The sequence below is a fragment of the Podarcis cretensis genome, assembly GCF_951804945.1.
Source record: "Podarcis cretensis genome assembly, chromosome: 2".
NCBI classification, from domain to species: domain Eukaryota; kingdom Metazoa; phylum Chordata; class Lepidosauria; order Squamata; family Lacertidae; genus Podarcis; species Podarcis cretensis.
Window position 1 is genome coordinate 88,053,664 of NC_137171.1, and position 18,297 is coordinate 88,071,960.

The following is an 18,297-nucleotide window of genomic DNA, read 5'->3' on the forward strand; positions in this document are numbered from 1 at the left end:
TTAAAGTTCTGTTATAGGTAAAGATATAAAATACCTTTGAATGTTGGGGGTGGGACATTCCCTCCGCCCCAAAACTGATGTCGTAGTGAGACAGGTAGATACATGGCTGGATTGGCTGCTTACATGGCATATTCCTGCAGAAAGCAGGTTTGAACTTCCATCAGCTGATGGGTGTGGAGTTCAAATCTGCTTAGTTTTGCTGTGCAGCAAGTTCCCCACAAGGAAGTCATTGGCACAGCTGATCTCCGCAGAAAATGATGAGCAGAGAGTTCAGTCCTGCTTTGTTTGGGTGCACAAGTGAACTTGTTCACTTGTGCAACCTATCCCTGCAGAAAGCAGGATTGAACTCCTTGCCCACCTGTCCCACCCACCCTGCAGAAAGCAGGATTGAACTCCATGCCCACCTGTCCCATCCACCTGTCAAAGTTGGGCCATGGGAGGTGGGGAGTTAAAGATCTAGCCTCCTAGGCCAGAAAGCTTCTCCACTCCTCATGTAGACAATATTGACCTAATCAGTTAAGACAGCTTCCTCTGCTACACCTGTGAAGCCAAAAGGTCAGATAGAATTATTGTAATAAACGTATATGAATTATGACAGACTTTCTCTACAGAAAAGATACACATATTCTGGGTGATGCCCAGTGTGGGTCATGCTTGAAGTAGACACATTGAAATCAGTGGACTAGTGCTCGAATTTTATCTTTGGTAAGTCATAATGCACAAACCGCTTATTCTAATCACTGTAGCACATTCTTGTTTTCTGGGGTTGTGATAAACAGGCAAATACACAATCACAAGCAGTCTGGAAACTTGAGATTTGTGAAAGGATTATCGCATATGCCCATCATATTCAACAGCAGTTTTTTAGCATGCCTGTAGGATGCCTGCCTGGCACCTTCGTTGCATATCTTTAGGCGCCAGGCAAAAATGTATCTCCATAACCAGGCCTTTGGCTGATTTAACATTCTGTGGCCTTTTAAATGTATTTGTGAGAGGGGGTTTTTTTGGTTTCTTTATGTTGTTTTTTGTTTTCATTTTGTATTTTTATGTTGTAAACTGCCCTGTGATATTTGGATAAAGAGTTGTATAGAAATTTAATAAATAAAATAAAAATAATAGTGCCTATATGAATATAAATATGTGTGCATGCATGCATATAATTAGTATCCAAGTCAGCATAATTTATGTTACAAAATCCTAATTGGCTCATAAAGTAGCAGTCATGGGAGCCAGCTAATTAGCTATGCAGCAGTTTTTAATGTAGGTGAACTGGTTTAGAAAAACAAAAAGCAGATCAGATGCCAAGAATTGTTCTGGAAAGTAGAGTATCACACCAGACTCTCTTAAATAGTACTGTTCATTTAAACTACCACAGTAGCTTAATATTGTTAAATATTACACTAGCAATATTTACATTAAATTATCATTTTATGAGAGAGGAAATAATTCAAGGGTAAAATAAGCACTTGGCAAATCTTCCTATGCAGTTTTTCCTTAATATTGGGCCTGCAGCTTGTGGCCTAGAAATTATGGATTTGTTGAAGGGAGGACTTGTTCCCATCCACTTGGTGCCTTATTGCACCCTTGTTGACATCCTTAAAATGATTAAGAAGAAATAAGAAGCAGGGATTGCTTATTACTAAGGCTAAGCCTTGATGATATCTTCACCATCACTCCAGCATTTGCAGTTGCCTCATAATGTAGCACTAGTCATTTGGGCACCTAACCAGTTCCATTTTACATTGCACAGTTTCATCCTAGTGGGCGGATGAGAATAAAGCAGGGTGGGTTTTTTGTTTCTGAAAAAAAAAAAATTAAAACCATGATTAGACAGCTTGTAGAAGACCAAAAAAACTAATGAAAAGCCTGATAGGTCATCCAATACAAGCAATGGAAATATGCAAATTCATAATTATATTTTATTTACCATTCAATACTTCCTTCACAAAAAAAGTTTTGTTCTGTTTTGTACCTAAGAAATGCGTTCAATTCTCCCAAGAGCTTTCTGTTTTTAGTCCATTTCACAATATTAGTTTTTACATTAGTGTGCCTCCATTATTCTGTCGAGCAAAGTTTAATATTTTTTTATAAATAAAATTTATTAAAATTTTAAAGGTTACAAAAAGAAAGAGTAAAAACACCATATCAAACAAGAACAAAACAACACATCACAATAAGAAAAAGGAAGAGGAAGAAGAAGAAAAAGAAAGAGAAAAAAACCACAGCTAATCTTCCCATAACTTGTCTTTCATCTGCTTGTTTCCTTGACCACCTCACACCTCCCTTTTTTGTATTCTAGTTCAGTTAACTATTTCAGCAAATCCTTTCCATCTTTTCCACTTTTTGTTCTGTAATTTATCTTAATATAATGTAACTTTACTTTCCCTCCTTTCACCAATTAACAGTCTATTTTTCCTAAACCCTTATAACATTTCTGCTAAGACCACATAACTTCATTCCAACATCCTTCTAACATTCATTAATTTTACAATGCTTCTGTAGATAGTCTTTAAATTTCATCCAGTCTTCCTCCACCGACTCTTCTCCCTGGTTATAAGAAGAAGTTTCTTTCCATCATTGCATATTTGACTTTGCTAATCAATAGCAGCAAACAGCCATACATTACTGCATTCTGTTATCTTTTTAATAAATCATAACTAACTGCAAACACTTCAGCTGTTTGCATGACAGCTCATTCAAATGTAGCAATATGCTTTGCCCCTCCCTGGTACAAGTGGGAATGAGAAGCCTAGAAACCATGGCTTATTGCATTTGAACCTAGGGTCATGTGTTTGCTCGAGAACAAACCAGTATCAGCAAGCTAAAATCAAGCCACAACTTCATGGTCGTGGTTGATTTGGGAGAAACAAACCATGTTTATGGGTTAATGACAAGCCCGTATGGCTTGTTGCTTTCAGTTAAACCATGGCTTGTTATTAATCCACATAAACTGGGTCATTGTGAGCTATTTTTTATTATATCTCCATTAAGTTAACCAGAAAGTTTCAGACATTATATTCATTTGTACTGGTGTGTAATACCAATGAAACAACTAATTAGTAAAAACAAAACAAACAAAAAACTTGAAAAGCTACATCCAATGAGTAATGGACCCTTATACTAGGGCTACAATACATCTGGATTTCCCCGGACATTAATGGGATTTCACAGGCGGAATTGACACGCAGGGGGAATTTCCGAAAGGTGGAGCTTTGTCCTGGATCTTAGACAAGTCAGTCAAAAAATCATGTTTTTTGGTGTGTTTGTGGAAAAAAAAAAAGTTCAATAACTTTGGGTTTTGTCTAAAAAAGGTTCAACAACTTACAGAGTGTCCTGGTTTTTACTTTTTGAAATATGGCAACCCTACCTTATACACACACTGTTCCTTTGGTTGTCAGAAATGCTAGGTAGAAAGGTTTAAGAGAGTATTTTAGACATTAACTTACAGTACTTTTCACAAGTAAGGTACGAACAATCTAGGACTTGGATGCTGAGATGTCTTACATGAGCAAAAAGGGACTTGTACTTGCACAAAACAGTCCTGCTGAACTCTGATTTCTTTGTTCTTCTGCAGCCTCTTTCTGCAGAGGAGGAGGGTGGAATGCACAGTGAGGGTGGGGGCGGAGAGCCACAAACTCTGTGTTGCATGAGTGGAGTTTTGTTCTGCTTTCTCTAGATCTAGCCCTAGAAGTTCAAATTTGATGTGGTCGAACCTGAAGTGTTGCACAATTTTGAACATAGTTTATTTGAAAATAATATAACAGTGGGTTAAAATCCACTATGATACATCACTTGGTATAACAGATGTACAGTGGTACTTCGGGTTACAAACGCTTTGGGTTACAAACTCCGCTAACCCGGAAGTAATACCTCGGGTTGTGAACTTTGCCCCAGGATGAGAACAGAAATTGCACGCCAGCGGCACAGTGGCAGCGGGAGGCCCCATTAGCGAAAGCACGCCTCAGGTTAAGAACAGTTTCAGCTTAAGAACGGACCTCTGGAACGAATTGAGTTCATAACCCGAGGTACCATTGTATTCTTAATAAAAGATCTTATAAAGAGATAACTAGTAGATTGAAATTATCTAGCTTTCTGCCTCTGTAAATTGCTTTCACTTGATAAGTGTCATTAATGGAACAAATATCTGCTACAAAATAGTATTTTTTCTCTTGGAGAATATGTATTTTTATATTAATATATTAATATTAATATTAATATTAATATATATTAATATATTAAAAATATTCCCATAAAAGGTCTGTCTTACAGCCAGCTTTGTAAGTGGTTCGTGATGTTAACTTCCCTATCCTATAAAGGCCTACACGTAAGGAAGTCCCATTCAGTTCAGTGGTGCTTTCTGTGAAGCAGGTGGGTATGGGATTGCAATGCTATCCAGCCCCACAGAGGTGATGGGAAAGGGGTTAGGATAGCACATAGTGATCCCTCTGCTAGTGGAGAGGAGCACTTCTGGTGAGGAGGCTATATCCTGACCAAAGGAAAACTGCTCTTGGTGCGGTTCTTCCTCTGCCATTAGCCAGTAGAAATGCTGAAATGGGACATTTCAGAATAGGATGCCGATGGCTTTAAGTGCTTTTAAATTATATAAAAGAAAACTAGCAATCTTCCATATAATGTATCATAAACAGTTATAGCCAACACTTGCTGGTTACCTACAGATGCCCTGTATAAGTTCATAAGAATTTTTTTTGTCCTATTCAAAGAGAAATAAAGGTTCCATTTTTATGCCTTTCCCTGGTCTCACTTAAAAACAAAATATTATTTTTGCAGGTGAAAGATCTCTTCCAATCTTTGGCAGTAGAATACAGTGTTCTGGAACTTGACAAGATTGGTAAGTAAAATTGACTTGCTATTTCATTGTTGATAACCATAGATACATTACACAAATGCACACCATTGTACTGAATAAAGGCATCCTTTCAGTCTGCATGAAATAAAACAACTCCCAAAATGTATTTTTTAGCCAGTTACTTAATTTTGGATTTTAAGTACCGTATTTTTCGCCCTATAGGACGCACCGTCCCATAAGGCGCACCTAGTTTTTTGGGGGGGAAATAAAGGGGAAAAAATTATTTTCCCCCAGGCGCGGGGCTGGGGCGGGAGAGGCCCAAGCTTCCCCCGACCCCAGTCCCCAAACAGGCAGCTCTCTGCAAGCCGTGGGAGCCCAGCGCTGGCTCCCGCTGCTTGCGGAGAGGTCCGCGAAGCCTGGAGCGCTGAGCTCAGCGCGCGCAGGCTTCGGCATGCAGGCAACTCTCTGCAAGCAGCGGGAGCGCTCCTGCTGCTTGAGGAGAGGTGCACAAAGCCTGGAGAGCGAGAGGGGTTGGTGCGCACCGACCCCTCTCGCTCTCCAGGCTTCAGCGAAAGCCTGCATTCGCTCCATAGGACGCACACACATTTCCCCTTCCTTTTTGGAGGGGAAAAAGTGCGTCCTGTAGGGCGAAAAATACGGTAAATGAGTTTTCTGTTGGGAAGTAAAATTTTGTCGTTTTTTGGAATTTTGAAGGACTGTGTCTGCTCTGTTCTTACGAACCTGTTTCTGTTGCAAATGTAAATGTACACTCCTTTATATTCAAACATTGTCTGTTGTATTGGTTGCCAACTTATTAATGATTGACATATCTAAACTTCAGAAAGAAAGTTGCTGAATCATTGGCAGGAATTCTAGCACCAACTATAATCTGAGTTTATTGTTAAGCCCAGGCATTCTGAGATTGATAGTGCTGATTCTGATCCACCCTGGGGAAATGTTTCAGAAGTTCTTGCTTTTTCTTAATTCTTTCATCTATTTTGTACTGCATTGGCTTAGTTTGGAGTGAATGTTTTGGCTTTTTAAAGCATGGTTGTATGCTTACTTACTCAGTAAAATCCACCATTCATTGGGGTTTTTACCTAGATAATGTTATCTTTGTAAGATTGATTGCACAGAGCCCTCAGGCAGAATGAAAGGTAACCCACAGGTAAGATGAGAACTTGCTTAATTCTTTTTACCAATATAAGATGAGCAAATTAAATGTTTTCCCCTCACCTCTTTTGTGTGTTGCATGATCTGGACCAATATAGCAACATGATGCTAATTTTGGATCCTTTTAGCTTTAATCAATGTGTCAGGTACCAAAACATTAAATGAATAATTTGGTTTGATGCACGTTCTGCCACGTTTTGCTTGCCAGCAAGTTAAAAGAAAGCTATAGTAATAGTAAAATACAAAACTTTTTTTTTAGATACAACCAGTTAACAAAGTAACTGCTGCCTTCATAGGCTATATTCTTTGTACTGTAGATCGAGGTTTGTTTTTGTTTTGAACAATAATTTGTTTTGTTGATATCCCATTTGTGAGCTTCCTTGGAGCCTCAATCTAGGTCAAAAGGCAGACTAGAACATTAAAAACACGGGTACATTTGGAAGAAAGGGCTGGTGTTGTTTTGAATATGTATTGACTTTTAATGTGCATCAAAGTTGAAAAGCCAGGCTGAGGAAACAAGTGAGTTCTTGTCTCTTATATGAAACCTTCATGCAATAATTGAACATGAGGTTTAGTAAAATCTTTTTGAACTGTATCACTATATCCTAAGGCTTACAATTCTACAGAGACATAATTTTTATGAGTTTATAATTGAGACTGATCTTGTGTTTGAATTATGACTTGAAGTGCAAAAAGGATTTTACTGACTTAGGCTTAAGCCCAGTTTGCTCTAAAATTGCATCATAGCTAAAAATAAGCCATGGGCTAACATGAATGAGCAACATGCTTATGCCCCTGCCACCAACCCAACTGAGTGCTATTTTGCATGTGTCATTAAGCCAGTCTGCAGTATATTTCTTCCTAGCTTTGGAAAGGGAGAAGCAAGGGGGTGTCATTTCAGCAGTGTGCATCTGTTGGGATTCAGAACTTACTGGGTTAAGTTTGTTCTGAGTGTGCCTCCCATTCTTCTGACGTTTGGAAGGAGGGAGGAGCTCTACTTGTTGTTCTCTTTTTGTCTCTGAGAGAGACGGACGCCATGAATGCTAGCAGTCCAGGAGAATCTGAGAAATGCTGAGCTGTAAATATTTTGCTGCAATAAAGAACTGATGAATTTGGACATACAGGTGCTTGGTGTGTTTGTCTGGATCTGAAGCAGCCTGCAACAGTTGTTCCGCTGTGTTTTTACTCTGCAAGGCGAAACCGGAGAAGAAGAAGGTCTGCGCAGCGGGAGCGTGCCGGACCGCATTATACTGGGGCTAATTGGGGCCATAAAGTAATTAGCCAGCCAGTGCCAATTAAGATCTTATCACAGATCGTTCACAGCATCAACACACTACTCCTTTGTGATAAATCCCAATTTATATTAAATGTGGTGTTACGTTACATGTGAACCAGGCCTAAATGATGCAACGTTGAAGCTTTGAGGTTGTGAGGATCTAAAGGTGGTTTCACCACCCATCTAGCACACTGCTGGGCTTGTGCTGGCAGGTTGGAGGAGTGCTCTTATGCATCTCCATCTACTTTACGGGGATTAAAAAACAACTTTCCCCTCCATTGGAAACAGTGTGGGTGGAAGAACAGGAAGAGATTTAGACCAGTTCGTGAGCTGGTCTAAATCTCTCTGCATTTGGGGGACATACTGGAGCACTGGGATAGTTTTGGATCCAAGTCACTCTGTCTTTGGTTGAGCCACAGCCACAAAAAAAGTTGCTGCTGGGAAGGGGTAAATTTGACATTGGAGCTCACAATCTGATGTCAGGGAGGGAGATCTGTTGACAGATCCCCTTCCCTACCACTGCAGCATCTTCCGTGGCCATGGTGCAGCCAATGTTGGGACTCTGGTTTGGCTAAGGCCAAAAGGTGGGCATCCTCCCAGGGGCCACTGTAGATTGATCAGTTTATTTATTTGTCAGCAAGGTACTTTGTATTTCATACTGTACTGGAATGTTAGATTTTGGATTTAGAGAATTTCCAGGTTCTTGTTAGATTCATGATGTTAAGTCACTTCTTTCATGTAAACTGCCCAGAATGAATGAATGAATAATTGTATCTGCAATCTGCTGCATTGCTGGAGCTGAGGCACACGGATCAATCTTAAATAGAGTTAGTAAAGACCAGTCAACTGCAAAGCATAATTTATGAAGCTGCCTTCCTTCAAATAATCATAGTTAAGATTAACTACCTTTTTGGACTATAAACTAAACAGCAGTTAATCTAAAACAGATGCAGAGAAATTTATAATCTGCTTGTGACCATGTTGCTGAAGAAGATGGAACATTGCTGAAGCTCATTCTCCATAATGCTAAACCATGATGAGTTTCATCCAGATGTGGTCAGTCTGAATGAGATGTTTTCCTGATTCTTTATGGAACGGCTTTATATAAATTATCTTCTGTTTTAAGTGCCACTTTTATTATAGCTGGTGGAATAGTGTCTTGCGATGCATAGATCTTAGCAGAGTTGTAGGTTTTAATTCTACCCTCCCTCTTCTCTCTTAGATGAGGGGCCCAGCATTCAGGAGGTGTTGCTAGAATTGACAGGTCAGAGGACTGTTCCTAATGTATTTGTAAATGGAACTCATGTGGGTGGATGTGATCAAACTTTCCAGGTAATCTCGCTCTTCCTCCTCTTGGCATGAAAATGAATTGTTATGAGATAATGATTATGCTTTTGTAGCTAGCGTCTCCAAACAGTGTCACTTGTGCTATCTTGTTATGCAGTACATAAAGTTTGGATTTCATAAAGTTGCAACTATCCTTTGTATCAGGCTTGGGAAGTGTATGCACCAGTAAGAAGCAAACAACCACCCTGTTTTATATGGGTTATTTTTATCAGGAGGACTTCAGGTTACATTATTGATATCTACATTTCCTAGTATTGCTCTTTCATTGCTGTTGTTGTTTTTAGATGTGCAGCCAGAAACGATATGTTTACTTTTGCCTTCTGTGTTCTTTCCCAATAAAGAGTGTATAGAATTGTGGTACTAGCTTTAAGTTTTCTTAAAGGTCAGGCAAGTGCTGGGATGCAGAAGGGCTTCCTTATCAGGACAGCTGCATCTTCAATGAGTAAAACAGACCCTGATCTTAAAACATCTGTACTCAATGAGTTTGTATCCAACAGTTCTACTACTCACAGAAGGCTCTTGAATTTAGTGGAGGATTCAGTGTATGGAATGGGGAGGGAGGTGTTTTGGGCTGAATTCTCCTTACTTCTGAGGCACCCTGTATCGTCAAAAAACTATGCTTCAGAGGGAAGGTAACCCTCTGGAGCAGAATGGAAGGTGGTGCAGGGCACTACAGGAAAAGGTCCTGCTGCTGCTGCTAGATTAAAGAGCTGTCCATTTCTAGGAGGAGAGCATTGGATATAACCTAGCTTTGTAATACTAACAAAGTATTCTGCATTCTGATTTCTGTGTCTTGTGTCCTTTTTACAGGCTTACCATAGTGGCTTATTGCAGAAGCTTTTAGGGGATGGGAAAGGCGAAGAGATGGAAGCCTACGATTATGACCTAATTGTTATTGGTGGTGGTTCCGGTGGGCTTTCATGTTCTAAGGTATGAACTCTCCAAACAGGTTCCAAGCATATAGTGAATTGTATGTGGTTTCATATTTTCCAACCTACTCCTTACATTTTTAAAAATCTCATTCACAGTATAGTTACCTCAGCAGCATTCCATATCTGAGTGGAACCGCAGTTCAGACAGCTTGCCTAAATCTTTTGACCCTGCAGCAAAAGGGCTAAAGAAACCTGGCCGGGTGTGTGGGTGATGATGTTTCTCTGAGAGATTCAAGTTGCATTTTTCAAAACAAAACTGGGATTAAGTTTCATTGAATTAAGTGGACTTTACTTCCGAGCAAGCATGCATAGGATTGTGCTGTCAAGACTATTACGTTATCTCTGAGCAGCCAAGAAAAAGGGGGTGTTTGTATATAACAGCAATAGAAAACCTGTGACCTTCCAGATGTTCTTAGAATCCCAACTTTCATCAGCCGCCACTAGTGTAGTCAGTGGGTCAAGGTTGAGGGAAGTGGCAGGGCAACAGCATCTGGAGGGCCACAGGATCCACATCCCTGAAGTATGCCATCCAAGTTAGCTTTACATATGAAAAACCCTGCAGTCTAATTACTAGGAAATAGCTCTTGAGGATCTAGTCATCTGCTTATTAAGAGAGGAGCTAATGGATTGCTAGGTTTTGCGTTGTGTTCGAGAACAGTTGTTCCCAAACATTTCTCCCTGTGAATGACTTGAAAATGGCTGATACTCTTGGCATACCACTTAATGATTTTCTGCCTTGGGGAGAGATATTGCTATTGTGATAATTTAATAAATAAATAAAGTAAAATAAATAATGCACTGTACAAGATACATCGTGTGAGTTTTAATTGTGTTTTTATTGTTTTTATTTCTTACATTGTAATTTATTGTATTATAATTTGAATTCCATAGAATTTAAATTGTTAAACAATAAAATGTAATATAGGAAATAAAAGAAGTAATCAAAATACAATTAAGAATCAAAATACATATTTAGTGTGCCACAGACGAAGCTTGTGGATCACTGATGGTTGTCCAGTACAGTGGTACCTCAGGTTACATATGTTTCAGGTTACATACGCTTCAGGTTACACACTCCGCTAACCCAGAAATAGTGCTTCAGGTTAAGAACTTTGCTTCAGGATAAGAACAGAAATCGTGTTCCGGCGGTGCGACAGCAGCAGGAGGCCCCATTAGCTAAAGTGGTGCTTCAGGTTAAGAACAGTTTCAGGTTAAGAACGGTAAAACAAATTAAGTACTTACTGTACTAAACTTGATTGAGAATTAAACCATTCATAACACATGCCATAAATTTAAGTTTAACGCCCCTTCTTCTTTTGAAGAAGGAAAAGGATATTAAGTGACAGAAGTCTCTTTCACCTGTATATCATGATACTACAACACACCTATTGTACATATTTAGCCAGTGGCAACTTCTTATTCACATTTTGCATTATCCTCAGTTTGGACATGGGGGGAGGGAGTATTTGAATGCATGGGAAATCTTTGCATTCTACAGAGAGTGCTGGGGAGCATAGGTGAGAGTCCTAGGAATGAAACTGCTTAGAAAATAACCCTAATGTGGTAGAACAAACCAAGATTTAAATCAACTGTGAGAGGTGAAAAAAGAAATGTTTCATGTAGGGTGTGTCTATGCGTGGGAGAAGTAAGGACATATAGCTAAGAATGCTAGTCTGAATTATGTGCTAAATTGCTGTGTTGAAGAAACATGAATAACTGCATTTCAGCCAGTGGCTGTTCTCTTCCTTGTCACAAATGGTAACTTTGGGGTGTTCCTTAGGGCATAACTGTTTTCACGAATGTGAACTGTTAAACTGCACCTAAAAAGGGACAGTCTTCTACATCTGCATAGGTCTGATGTTCACTTGTTTGTTATTTACAGGAAGCTGCTTCCTTAGGAAAGAAGGTCATGGTGCTAGACTACGTTGTGCCAACACCACTGGGTACAACATGGGGTAAGTAGTGATTTGAACAGATTTCAGTGTTGCTACTTAGTCAGCCAACTAGCATGCTGGGGGTTGTTCATTCATTAGTGTCTGTTTTGCTGTGTGGTCTTGAGCATAACATATAGTCAATGTGATGGCTTTCTAATTTCGGCTTTCTTCAAATCCTCAGCAAACCTCTCTTTAGATCTGTGTCCTACAAAAAGTATTATTTGGCTAACGTTTTTGTTCGTATGGAAGGACTTGAATATTTGTCATCAAAAGAACTCTTAAACCTATGCAGCACAAAATTGGAACCATGGCTATTATGTTCCTGTTACATAAGCACATACTGATCTTGTTACTGTGGCATTGGCTTCCTTGTTTAAGGTTACGGCAGCAGAATAATGACTTTAACAGAGTCGTGTTCAGAGTGCAGTGTAGTATAGAACAAAATGTCTGGCCTATGAACCCATTTATCCAACTTTGATTCTCCTTCAGTGTATTCTAATGACATGATGTGTTTAAAAGACTGGATATGATGAACTCCATGAGTATATTGCCAGTCAGTCGGTTGGTTCCAGACATGCAAGCGGGAGGGCCTCTAATCCAGTGGAGGTTGCTGCTGGAGGGAAGCAGCTTTTGCAAATCCCTCTTTCCTTACCTGCAGTCCACAGTCTTCCACACTGTTCCAAAGGATCCCCCAATCCTTCAGAGCAGCTGTAGGGGGGAGAAGGAATGGGGGGCTGATTTCTGCTCCATTCGTGGTTGTTCTGATCCAGCCCAACAACTAGTAGCAGAGATGTTGAAGGTTTGTTGTAGAAATATTGACTAGTTCTTATTCTGTAAGGTTATATGAAGCATGTGGTCTTCACTGTAAGCCCTGGAAGTTCACTACTGGCAGCTTTACAAATAGCTCAGAGGGCTTATGCAATCCCCTGGTGGCATGACAGGATTCCTTGCCAAAGTTGATTGTATCTGAGATATGCTTAATGTACACTCTTTGTTTCTGATATTATTGGGATAGAATTAAACCTTTCAACAGCCATTCAACCACTGGATTTTATGGACCCCTAGTGATGAGTGTGCATGTAAGGTCTCAATTCACATTTAAATTTTCCTCATGTATAATCTGCATGGTTATGTGAGTTGCACCATCTAATATCTTTGGATATGTATTTCTTAGCTTCTTCCTTTCCCACAGGCATGTGTTGCTCCCCACCATGTACACATACTGTATATGGAATTGGAAAATTTAGTCATTTTTAGTTTGGTAATAATAATAATAATAATAATAATAATAATAATATAATTTATTATTTATACCCCGCCCATCTGGCTGGGTCCCCCCAGCCACTCTGGGCGGCTTCCAACAAAACACTAAAATACAATAACTTATTAAACATTAAAAGCTTCCCTAAACGGGAAAGCCATTTCTGCTAGTAAATGGTAAAGCCGTTTCTGCTAGTGTGAGGCTTGTTAGTAAAAATATTGCATTGTATTTCACTTTCAGTTTGTATACTGCTTTTCTATGTTACTATACACAAGACGGTTTGCAGCAACAAAACATACAACAAAGAATTCACACTTTATAGTAATCTGATCCAATACAGAACGTCACAAGAAAACATAACTTTAAAATGTAACTACTTATAGCAAATAAATTAATATTCAATAATATCAAGTGCCTCTTGTTTCACTTCTGTCTGTAAAAGGATACATAGAACAGGGCAAAGGCAGGAAGCCCAAATATGTGAAGCTGTGTCAGTTGTCAAGTCTTAAAGGTAAAGGTAAAGGTACCTCTGCCCGTACGGGCCAGTCTTGACAGACTCTGGGGTTGTGCGCCCATCTCACTTAAGAGGCCAGGGGTCAGCGTTGTCCGGAGACACTTCCGGGTCACGTGGCCAGCGTGACATCGCTGCTCTGGCCAGAGCCAGAGCCAGAGCCAGAGCCGCACACGGAAACGCCGTTTACCTTCCCGCTGGTAAGCGGTCCCTATTTATCTACTTGTACCCGGAGGTGCTTTCGAACTGCTAGGTTGGCAGGCGCTGGGACCGAGCAGCGGGAGCGCACCCCGCCGCAGGGATTCGAACCGCCGACCTTTCGATCGGCAAGCCCTAGGCGCTGAGGCTTTAACCCACAGCGCCTTAACCACCTTTAATACTGCAGCTGGAACTTGGTGAGGCTGGGGAAGAGGGCTCACCAATATTGCCCTTTCATTGCTGCCAGCCTCCTATGCAGGAGATAAGAGGAAGCTGGCTGTAAATAATCAAGCCTGGTGAGAAGAGTCACTCCCTCTGAACTTAATTTAAGCCAGACTGCCGAGGTTTGGAGTGCAGTCAAAGGCAGCAGCTACAGCTTTATTTATTGCGTGTTACCTTTCTTTTTTCCCTTTGTTCTTATGTATTTAAGCCTAGATTATTAGTTTTGCAGTAATGAATTGAATCAATGTTTGACGGGTTGTTGAATTTGTCCTATTTGATATGTTTTGTAAACTGGAAGACATTGGTTGCAAGCAGCTTTGGGCATATGTAAAGTAGGCATATAAATAAATAAACTTGATCAATAATAAATGTTGCTCGGCACGCAGTAAGGGTTTGTGTTGTTGACCGTGTATGTAAGGTATCTAAGATACGCCAGCAGTTCTGTGCATCCTAATAGAAGGTCTTACTTAATACAGTACTTTTAATGAGAAGTTTCTTAATTAAATGTACACTTTGCATTTCAGGACTTGGCGGCACTTGTGTAAATGTTGGCTGCATTCCTAAGAAGCTGATGCACCAGGCAGCCCTGTTGGGTCAGGCACTGCGAGATTCAAGGAAGTATGGCTGGGAGTTTGATCAGCAAGGTTTGTAAGAAAGCAAATAATGTATTTATGGGAGGAAAGACCAATTGGTGCATTTTTATCTTTGGGACCAAAGCCCTGAAACTGGTGTAAAGTTAACTAGGCTACTAGCATGTGCTAGTGAAGGAATGTAAGGGATTTGGGGTGCTGCTTTCTCTCCCTTTCAGTAGGCTATTTAATGGCACCAAGTGATTGTTCTACATAAACTTGTGCTTGTCTTCTTTATAGAGCCAGTGTGGTGTAGTGGTTAAGAGCGGTAGTCTCATAATCTGGGGAACCGGGTTCGCGTCTCCGCTCCTCCACATGCAGCTGCTGGGTGACCTTGGGGCCAGTCACACTTCTTTGAAGTCTCTTAGCCCCACTCACCTCACAGAGTGTTTGTTGTGGGGGAGGAAGGGAAAGGAGATTGTTAGCCGCTTTGAGACTCCTTAAAGGGAGTGAAAGGCGGGATATCAAATCCAAACTCTTCTTCTTCTTCTTATACATCAGTTTTTGGAATCTTAGAGAGTCACTTGTCACTATCTTTTCAAAAGTTGTTGGTGTAGGTTGAAAGTTTTATTGCAACTACTGTCTGTGTATTTATCTGCAAATATTGAAACATGAGACCTATGAGATCATTCTGAGTACCTGCATTTGTTTCGGTGGGGTAATGCAGCCCAATCCTGCTATCTGCTTGCTCGCTATATGAAAATTCACTTATCTGCATTTAAAGACTTCTGCCCAAGCCTCACTATACGCTCCACAGAGTCACATATATGAACATCCGGCTTCCTTATTTCCTTGGTTTTTTGTGATGTGCTGCTTGGTGGCAGCCATTTTCGGGCAGAAACCATGGGAAGGAGGAGCAAGATCAGACTAATCAGAGTAGGAAAAGTCAGACAAATTTGTTTGTTTATTTACTTTGTCTGTCTCCTGTTGATTGGCTGCAGCGACTTCAGGAAGAAACCAGGGAGGAGAGTGAGCAAATCTCACATTGGAAGTGTTCTCATAGGAAATAATGGAAATTGTAGACTCATTATGCAAATATGCGACTAATGATTTCATGGGAAGGCATTGTGTTCATTAAGCAGCACATGCATGTATTGGTTTCATTGGTGGGATCTGATAAATTAATTTTTGTATGAACATTTCTTTTAGTTAAACACAACTGGGAGACCATGGTAGAAGCAATTCAAAATTATATAGGATCATTGAACTGGGGGTATCGGGTCGCCTTGCGTGATAAGTCTGTGACATACCTCAATGCCTATGGAGAATTTGTTGGACCACACAAGATTAAGGTACCTGCAGAACCTTGTCATTGTTGACATTTGATCTATTCAGAAGTATTGCTTCTATAATCATTACTGTGTATGAACAAGTTAAAGTGATAGATTAGGAAAAGCAATACTGTTTAACCTATTTTGTTTCAATTGCAACTGTATGGTCTTGTACAACATCAAACACCTGAAAAAGTATTACACAATCGACATAATGGATATATGATTAGCCACAAATGAAGTTGCTCGGCTGAATAAGTTTTTTCCTAAATACGGAATTAATTAAACTAGGGTAGATATTTTGCTGTGTGAAAAGAGGCAGTTGAGAAACAAGTACTTCAGTTTGTACTAAGTTGTAATTGCAAATTTAATTCAATACTGTAACTACATGAAGATTATTTTAATTTTTAGTGTTAACTATTCACGAGTAAAACAACATAAAAATCTGCATGATGTAATACGGTTGATAGATTATTCAGATCAGTGTGTCTTACTGCCTTGTAAGTAATTCTTGGTAAAGTAATTTGCTGGCAGTATCTTGGGGAAAATGCATTGCTGTGTGGAAGAATACCAGTTATAAAACTTTCTTCCCGTTCACTAGGCAACCAACAGAAAAGGACAAGAAACTTACTGTACAGCTCAGACATATGTTATAGCCACAGGAGAAAGACCTCGATATCTAGGTATCCCAGGAGACAGAGAGTACTGTATTACAAGGTGAGCTTGAATTAAATGACTGCTTTTCGGTAGATTAAAAGGGCTTCTCGGTATTTAAACATCGGTGATAATACTGTTTCATTTTCAGCGATGATCTCTTCTCTCTGCCCTACTGCCCTGGAAAGACTTTGGTTGTGGGAGCTTCTTACGTAGCCTTGGAATGTGCCGGATTTCTTGCTGGACTTGGTTTGGATGTCACAGTTATGGTACGCTCTATCCTCCTTCGTGGCTTTGATCAAGAAATGGCAGAGAGAGCAGGAGCCTATATGGAAACCCATGGTGTAAAATTCATCAAGAAGTTTGTTCCTGTTGAGGCAAGTATCTCCCCTGGTTACGTCAGATAGGAAAACGCTGATGTTTGAAATCTTTTTGTGCAACTTTGAGCAATATGGCATATGTGTAAACACAGTTGGGGGGCGGGTTTTGCCTGCAAAGGCTAATAAATGAACATTGTAATAAAACAGTATTATGTGGTTTGAGATAAAATTCCTAAGTTTATGGCTGTTCCATGCAGGTTGTAAAGTTGGAGGAAGGCATGCCTGGAAAACTGAAAGTGATTGCAAAATCCACTGAAGGAATACAAATGATTGAAGGAGAATACAACACTGTAAGTGCTCTGCACTTGTGATTTTTGTTTTGTTTTGTTTAAATTTATTATTGTGGTGGGCAGGTTGGTAAGTTAGTTATTCTTAACTTGGCAGTGCTGACGCACTTAGGCCAGAATCTAGCAGTAACTGCTGCTGCACAGCCTGGTGCAGCACTCTAACCCTAACACTTTTGCAACAAAGTTCATTACTGGATCGCTCCCTTTTGCTGTCTGTCTAGGTTCAGTCATAGAGTTGGCCAGATGGTAGCTTGTCATGAGCATGTTGGAATCTATTTTTAGATGTTGAATAGTTTTTGAACTCCTTTTTAAACCACATATGGGGAATCTTGGGCCTAGGAGTCAAATGTGCCCCTCAAGGCCTTATCTGTGTGGCCGTTGGGTACTATTTCCATGCCACACCCCTCACCACCCTTGTGTCACCCCCTCCTTGTTTGTGTTTATGCCTGGTTAGAATATGTCCTTGAACTCTGATTACGGCTCATTTGCCCCAGTGAAGGATGGAGAGGAGTGTCAGTTTGTAAAGTAGCTCTGTCCAATTGCTCTGTCCACTTCTGTCTCTGGCCCCACCTTCCACTGGCATGTAGCCACCTGTAATTGCCTAGAAGCCAGTGCAACCCTTGAACTGGAAAAACAACAACCCTCCACCCCTGGTTTTAACCAAATAGCGCTGCTTGGATTACATGATAGACTTTTCAATACAGGACCACCAAAACAAGATACATGATTCCTTTTTGTGCAGGTTTTGATAGCTGTTGGCCGTGATGCTTGTACTAGAAATATTGGCTTGGACAAAATTGGTGTGGCAGTTAATGCAAAGTAAGTATTCCAACTCTTTAATTAATCTTGATACATACTGAAATTTGTTTAGAAATCAGCTTTGGTCTTTTAACAGACTTCCTAGAACATCTGCTTTCAGAAGTCTGTTCTAAATTATCACCTAGAACCCATGAGCTCTTAAGGGTGAAACTGGGTATCTTAAGCATGCTGACAAAATTAGTTTAAAACTTTATGCCTATAAATTCCTGCATTTCACTATTACCACTTGTTATAGTTGCAAATCCATCTGTAGAGCATGAGAATCTTAATCTCAGGGTCGTGGGTTCAAGCCCCACATTGGGCAAAAAGATTCCTGCATTGCAGAGGATTGAACTATATGCTCCTCGTGGTCCCGTCCAACTCTACAAAACTCTGCGTAATTTTTCAGTTTTGAAACTTAACTACAGCAGGCTTTATTTATTTTAAATTAGTATGAAGCCAAGCAAGAGAGGCCACTTCCCATTAAATTAGTTTAATTTGTTTTATAGCTTAACACTTAGAGAAGCATCTGATATTATTATATCAAGGATTAAACCTCGTATAGCCTAATGAGTGTGGCTGTTGGAATCTGCTCATTGTAGAAATTTATCTGACCT

General features: G+C 40.1%; 1 protein-coding gene across 2 annotated transcripts in view; it reads left to right on the plus strand.

Moving 5' to 3' along the window:
* Positions 1-18,297, plus strand: part of TXNRD3 (thioredoxin reductase 3) — a 29,454-nt gene that overhangs the window by 5,300 nt on the left and 5,857 nt on the right. For both annotated transcript variants that reach the window (XM_079964553.1, XM_079964554.1), the window contains exons 2-11: positions 4,789-4,849; positions 8,479-8,588; positions 9,414-9,533; positions 11,418-11,490; positions 14,186-14,305; positions 15,440-15,582; positions 16,163-16,278; positions 16,367-16,592; positions 16,793-16,885; positions 17,625-17,701. In XM_079964553.1, coding sequence (XP_079820679.1) covers positions 4,789-4,849; positions 8,479-8,588; positions 9,414-9,533; positions 11,418-11,490; positions 14,186-14,305; positions 15,440-15,582; positions 16,163-16,278; positions 16,367-16,592; positions 16,793-16,885; positions 17,625-17,701 — 1,139 coding nt within the window. The remainder of the gene's footprint in view (positions 1-4,788; positions 4,850-8,478; positions 8,589-9,413; positions 9,534-11,417; positions 11,491-14,185; positions 14,306-15,439; positions 15,583-16,162; positions 16,279-16,366; positions 16,593-16,792; positions 16,886-17,624; positions 17,702-18,297) is intronic.